The sequence below is a fragment of the Nansenia antarctica genome (assembly GCF_963989245.1).
Source record: "Nansenia antarctica genome assembly, chromosome: 2".
NCBI classification, from domain to species: Eukaryota; Metazoa; Chordata; class Actinopteri; order Argentiniformes; family Microstomatidae; genus Nansenia; species Nansenia antarctica.
In genome coordinates this window covers 9,581,635-9,589,134 of record NC_137675.1, presented here as the reverse complement: position 1 = coordinate 9,589,134, position 7,500 = coordinate 9,581,635, and the positions used below count along the sequence as shown (strand labels likewise).

The window sequence follows — 7,500 nt, the reverse complement described above, 5'->3', positions numbered from 1 at the left end:
CCCTCCCCTCCTCCTCCCCCCCTCCCTCCAGAAGGTGGAGGAGGATGACCTGGTTCTGACCCCAGACGGGACCAGGGAGTTCCTGACGTTTGAGATCCCCCTGAGTGACTCTGGGTCGGCGGGCCTGGGCGTCAGCGTCAAGGGGAACCGCTCCAAGGAGAACCACGCCGACCTGGGCATCTTCGTCAAGTCCATCATCAACGGAGGGGCCGCCTGCAAGGTACCGCCGGGGCCCTGCCGTCCTTGGAGGGGGTGGAGGGAGGGAGGTATGGAGGGGAGGGAAGGAGGGAGGGGGGGAGGGAGAGAGGGCGGTATGGAGGGGGGGAGGGAGGGAGAGATGTGGGAAAGGATGTAGAGAGGGAGGGAGGGGGTGAGGGAGGGAGGGATGTAGAGAGGAAGGGAGGAAATCAGATTGTCCCAGATCCAGATCTACAGCGCTGCTCTAAAGCTCCCAATGAGCTGGTTCTGAATTCTTGATTGAAGAAATCCTGTCGCAGATTCTGACAGTTGTGATTTACACTGACAATGATCTGTCAAATGAGACACACTGGGAGAAATAAGTATTCAACACACCAACAGTTTTTGAATATAATTATAATTCCCATTGCAGCTAATCATATGAAACTCAGACCAGACATCGGTATTCACTCCATAAAACTACACAGCTAAAGAAATTGGAACATTCCAATCCATACAAATAAGCTAGGTGCGTGTGTTGAATACTTATTTCCCCCACTGTGTATGTGTTATTATATTTTTGCGAACCCAAAACACGTTCGTTAGCTTGTAGCGCCCAGCTAGCTGGAGGGCTGAAGCTAGGTCCCGCTTCCCCATAGCGCTCCGTCTCTATTCACAACCTTCAATTCACTACAAACTTTATTGATCTCCTCACAGACGACAACTTCACTGCTGTTCCCCAAAAGTCATTTTAGTTGACGTCATTTCGTTGTCACCTCTCACACTGGTCACTTCCTGTGTGGACAGGATGGAAGGCTGCGGGTGAACGACCAGCTGATCGCGGTGAACGGCGAGTCGTTGCTAGGGAAGACCAACACGGAGGCCATGGAGACGCTGCGCATGTCCATGTCCACGGAGGGCAACAAGAGAGGCATGATCCAGCTGATCGTTGCCAGGAGGGTCGCCAAGCACAGCCAGGTAACCATGACGACTGGTAGAACGCATCTAACCCGTTGTGTGTCCGCTGATTGGTCTGACTCAATTGGTTTGAAGTGCGCTGCAGTACTTCTCTGATTGGTCTAACTAAACTACTATGTGTCTGTTGATTGGTCTGACTAAACCGTGTGTGTGTGACTGTGTGTGTGTGTGTGTGTGTGTGTGTGTGTGTGTGTGTGTGTGTGTGTGTGTGTGTGTGTGTGTGTGCGCGTGTGCGTGTGTTTTGATTGTCCAACTAAACTGTGTGTGTTTGTGTGTGCGTGCGTGCTTGTGCTTTGATTGTCCAACTAAACTGTGTGTGTGTGTGTGTGTGTGTGTGGCTTTGTCTGTGTGCTGATTGATCTAACTAAACCGTGTATGTGTGTGTGTGTGTGTGTGTGTGTGTGTGTGTGTGTGTGTGTGTGTATACATGTGTGTGCGCGCGTGCTTTGTCTGTGTGCTGATTGATCTAACTAAACCGTGTGTGTGTGTGTACGTGTGTGTGTGTACATGTGTGTGCGCTCGTGCTGAATGCCTCTAACCCTCAGGGCGTCTATGTGTGAAATGCAAAGGCTTGGCAGCGCACGTCAAAGAGCACAATGACTCTGCCTTCATCTCTGGCTAAGACATCATTGTTCTCTGTTTTAATCCGTGACACATGTTCTTCAGGCCCCGAAATAAAGATTTAAGTATTTCCTGATGACTTCATCGTGTTTTCTTTACAGCCTAAAGTCACTGTAAGGCTAAGTCACGTCACAAACGGAGTCTCAGATTCCCTCATCACTCATCTGAAGGTTCGGTTCCTAAGGACGTGTTTTTAAACCCTTGGAGTCGTCCAATAACCCTTACCAGACCCTCTCATACTTACTCATCCTGTCACCTCTGTGATGACTCTGTAGACCAATGACAGGCGTTCTTGTTGAGGGCCCAATAGAGCTGTAGACCAATCACAGGTCTTCTTGTTGAACTCAGGAGAGCTGTAGACCAATCACAGGCCTTCTTGTTGAACCTAGGAGGGCTGTAGACCAATGACAGGCCTTCTTGTTGAACCCAGGAGAGCTGTAGACCAATGACAGGCCTTCTTGTTGAACCTAGGAGAGCTGTAGACCAATCACAGGCCTTCTTGTTGAACCTAGGAGGGCTGTAGACCAATGACAGGCCTTCTTGTTGAACCCAGGAGAGCTGTAGACCAATGACAGGCCTTCTTGTTGAACCCAGGAGAGCTGTAGACCAATGACATGCCTTCTTGTTGAACCCAGGAGAGCTGTCCAGTATATAGGATGAGATAGCTGTCAGTCAGTTCACGCTGCATGATGTCATCACCACGCCCCCCCCAGGCGCTCATCCCTGCTCCCCTTTTGCCCCAAGGGTTTGTGGGAGATTTCATAGTTAGCCGTGACTTATCTCTCTCACTGTCACAATAACTGAATGTACACAAGGCACACACCTTCAATCCGCTTGCTGTTTTGAGAGAGCTCAGCCTGTGTGTGTGTGTGTGTGTGTGTGTGTGTGTGTGTGTGTGTGTGTGTGTGCGTGCGTGCGTGCCTCCAGCCTTGCCTCTCCACTCGTTACAGTGCTGTGCTCTGTGATTTCCCACGGTGCAGCTGGTAATTGAAAGCAGGAGCCGGAGATCGGTGTGTGTGTGTGTGTGTGTGTGTGTGTGTGTCGTGGTGGAGCAGCCAGGGGTGAGGCTAGAGGGTACGGTGTGTGTATGAGTGTGTGTCTGCCTCCAGGGAGACGTCGATATCTCCTGCTTCACACATCCAGCTGCAGGGACAGCTGCAGGGCATCGCGTGTGTGTGTGTGTCTGTGTGTGTGTGTGTGTCTGAACTTGATTGGCAGGTAAGCAGGTTACACATGCAGTTATTTTCGTAATTAATTCACAGCGTCCCCTCTCTAATAGACACTACTGCTTCTGGATAGTCATTTACTTGACACACACACATCTTCCAGCTCGCTGAGTCAACGTATCTTTAGTATTGAGAGAGAGAGAGAGAGAGAGGGAGAGGGAGAGAGAGAGTGAGGGAGAGGGAGAGGGAGAGGAAGAGGGAGAGAGAGGGAGAGAGAGAGAGAGAGAGAGAGAGAGAGAGCTATTGAAACAGACGACCCTCATCATAATTCCTACCTGATAAACAGTCTGACCGACAGCCCACCCCCCACCCCTCCCGTGAGCTGGTGTAACGATCCGAATACGCAGTAAGTGGTGCTGTGTTGACCCACCTCAATATGACAACCCTCCCCTCTCTATTATGAACCCCACCCCCAGATCTAGAAACACCCCCTTCTCTGTAGCACATTTTACTACCCGGCGCCTTTAAAGGCAGCGTACCCATCGCCTTCCCCGTCCAAACACTCAACCCCCCCCCCCCCACCCAGGCCTCCCAAACAAATCACTCTCCGTTCTCCCCAAGTCATCATCAACGCTCTTCCCTTTCTGCTTTACGCACTGTTCAGGCCAGCCGCTCCGTAAATAATAATAACCATCATCATCATAATAATAAAGGGGTAAATAACGCAGCTCTCTGTCTCTGTGGTGTGGGGTTGGGGTGTGTGTCAGTGGCGGCTGGCCAATAGAGGGCGCTAGGGCGCCGCCCCCACCTTCCAACGCAGCCCCACTTCCTAGTTGGTACTTGTAAAATATTTTTTTAAATAAACATTGTTTATTCATAAAATGCGGCTGATATTCTGTCGGCGCCTATCAGCATTCATTAAAAATCCTCCAATACAATAAACATTTTATCTGTGTGTGTGTAAAATTCACTGTGAAAATACATAGGGGAGGAGTCGGGGCACCGGCCGAATGGCAGTCTATGGCACTGCAAATACTTTTGGCTTACACGTGAGCTGTAGCAGCGCTCCAATTGGCTGTCTCCTATTTCCCGGCCGGGGCATGCGCAGATTATAGGCTTACCTAGGCTGCAGCCTAGGGCCACTACCACTAGGGGTAGTAAAAATAAAAAAATGCGTGAGACTTGAGAGCCCTGAATATCCGGTTGTTAAGTCTGACGTCAAACGTGACGTTTTGCAATTTCCGGATCCAAACCAGAAATTCTCCGCACCAGAATACCAGTGTACTACAGCGGTAGAATGACAGTTTAATCATTTTTTAGACTCGGATCTATTCATACAACAAGGGACACAGCACTTTCCCGTTTTCCCCATATTGTCAGGGTATTTGAGCCTCGGAAAAGCGCTATATAAATATAATTTATTATTATTATTATTATTGCGGCATTTCGAAGACAGCGCCTCAGCCAACTTTGGACCCGGAAACACGTCGCGACTTAACAACCGATATTCGGACAGACAACAGGAGAGGAGAGCAACAGAGAGACAGACAACAGGAGAGGAGAGCAACAGAGAGACAGACAACAGGAGAGGAGAGCAATAGAGACAGAACTGAGGTGAGGTGAGCAACAGAGATAGTTCAGGATGATAACAAAGACTATTCCAGTTGATTTGTCAGTTGTTGTGCATCATATTTTTGTTGTGTTTGCAGTTTGCCCTTTAATAAGTTATATATAAAAATAATTCAGTTATATGAATGAATGAATGAATGAATGGTCTTTATTGTCATTGATATAGTACAGGTACCATACAACGAAATTTGGGAGGGGGGGCTCCCCTGGTGCTACGAAAAAAACTAAAAACAAGAAGGGAAAAGAGCTGGTTTACATAAATAAAGGCTATGTACACTATCCACTATACTATACTATACAAATAAAACACTGTGCTGTACTCTATGCTATGCTATACCTATTCTAACATTTCCTATCTCTGAACCTTATGTACCCGAGGGTTGTCATATTGCACATAGTGTTATTGCACATTCATTTAAAGTGTCGCAGTTTGCAGGTTTGAAATGTTCACAGTTGTGTTTCAGTATTGCACTTGATTACAATCTAGTAGCTGCCATCAAATTGTCTAGATTGTCCAGGGCCTAGAACCTAGGTCTGTGCTGAGCTTCAGTCTATTTGTCCTTGCGAACATGGTCCTGAACCGCCTGTCCGAGGGCAGCCGAGCAAAGTGTTCGTTCCCAGGGTGGGATGGGTCTCTGGAGATCTTGGAGGCCTTCCTATATATATTCTCATGCTAAAATCGACTGTAAATCCAGATTTTAAAGTTGATATTCTTCCCCGTGGAGCATGCCCCCATAACCTGTGCCCCACCCAAAAATGTTATCACCAGCCGCCACTGGTGTGTGTATCTCTCTGGTGTGAAGGGGGGGGGGGGGGGGGTAGGGGGGTATTGATTGTTCACAGAGGCAGATAGAGAGATGTATCGTTGGTGTCTGTCTGCCGTTGATGAGAGCAATCAGTCATCTCATCTCCCTCCGCCGCCGACGCAGGGAGGGAGAGGCTCTCATCAGCGATGGAGGAGATAGTGGACGCTGAGGGGGTGTGTGCGGATACACACACACACATGCAGACACACACACGCATGCAGACATACACACATACGTGCAGACGGACACATACACATGTGCGCAGGCACGCACGCACGCACACACACTCAGACACAGACTGACACACACACACACACACACACACACACACACACACTGTAGCAGACTCACTCCGTCTCCCAGTGTCGTGTGTGTAAAGGTGACAGAGGCACAATAAACAGTCCAGACAGACAGACAGACAGACAGACAGACCCCTGAGGGAAATGTCACAGTGTGATGCCTCTCCTGTGGCGGAATGCTGGCCACACACACACACACACACACACACACACACACACACACACACAGCATGAGTCTTAACTGCTTTTTTGGATTTATTGGAAATCCATGTTCATTTATCTAACCACGGTGGCGTCGGGGAAGGTGCTAGCAGGTAGCAAGACGCTCGCTAGCCCCCCATGGTCCTTACAGACCCCCTCAACTCCCAAAGGGCCCTACACACACACACACACACACACACACACACTATGTATGTATGAGTATTGAGGGTTGTTGCGATGCTCATTCCTAGTGTGATCACTCAACGTACAGAAGGATGTTTTGGGGGAAATGTGTTATTGATTATATCTGTCTGCCTCCCCCCCCTCCATCTCACCCCCCCCCCCCCCCCCCCCCCCCCAGATGGAGCCCTCCTCCAGCAGCCCCCTGGGCCCGGCCCACCCCAGCCTAGACGTGTCCCTGGAGGAGAGGGAGCGCCGCATCTCCCACTCCCTCTACGCCGGCCTGGAGGACGACCCCCTGCTGGCCCCCCGCCAGGCCCTGCTGGCCCGCATGATGGGTGAGTCTGAGGGGGGGAGCACACACACACACACGTGATGGGTGGGTCTGGGGGGGGCGGATTACACACACACACACACACACACACTCGCGCATACACATTACACACACCCAAATAGACATGGGTCATTGAAAGTGCTTGAATTCCCCTCTCTCTCTCTCTCTAAACAAACAAAAAAATATATATATTCAAAAATGTTTTGCTTAGCTTATCAACTAGTAAATAAGTCTCTGTATTGCTTAACTTTACACATATTTCACAATATATTGTTTTGCTGTGCTGTGGTAGAGAAGGCAAGAGACCATCTAGTGTTCACACATTCAAGCCTCTCTATTTAATTGTCTGTGAGCGGATAGTTCCTATTACATAAATCCTCACCTAGATCTGTCTCAAACTATGCCGTGTTGGGTCCTTGAATTTGAGGGAATTGAATCTTGAAAGTCCTTGAAAGGTGCTTGAATTTGATGTTTCAGAAGGTGTGGGAACCCTGAACAAAGGTAAGGAAGGAGGCACCATAGTGAAACAAAGGCTGAGCCCCCCCCCCCCCCCCCCCCCCCCCTGTTGTGTCTCAACATTGTCTTGAGTTTCTAGACGTCAAAGACAGACTATGGAAAACAAAAGGTGAACTATTCACATGTATCTGTTGTCTAGCAAATGTGGAATCCTTGAGCAGAGGAAAGCACTTTTCATTGTCTACTAGACTGAGGTGATCAAATGTTGATTCTGCTCAGACAGACTTACAAAATGTCTTGTCAAAAGCCATGGTTTCCCATTAGAGCATACACACACGCAGGCACGCACACGGACGCACGCACACAAGAGAGATGAGTCTGGGAGTAAGCATGCACACACACTCACACAGTACCCACACAAACCTACACAGTCACACATCACACAGTACACACACACCCACACAAACATACACATTCAGTGTTTCCTCCAGGATTTTTCACATTAGTGGCGGAGCGCTCATTTTTCGCGCGCACTACGCATAAAACGCGCACTGGCGCTCAAAACAAAGACGTAATTTCACCAAAAACATAGCATATTGCTATGAATAGTTCGAAGCTAGGTGCTTGCACGTTAGGTGCGAGAATGCTCGGTT

The 7,500-nt window shown here is 49.1% G+C and overlaps 1 protein-coding gene across 1 annotated transcript in view; it reads left to right on the top strand.

The window, feature by feature from the left end:
- The window catches only part of LOC308149770 (partitioning defective 3 homolog), a gene marked incomplete at both ends in the record, with an annotated part of 204,272 nt that overhangs the window by 124,378 nt on the left and 72,394 nt on the right, over window positions 1–7,500 (top strand). The window contains 3 exon segments of the mRNA XM_080522660.1: window positions 32–220; window positions 985–1,155; window positions 6,239–6,395. Coding sequence (XP_080378786.1) covers window positions 32–220; window positions 985–1,155; window positions 6,239–6,395 — 517 coding nt within the window.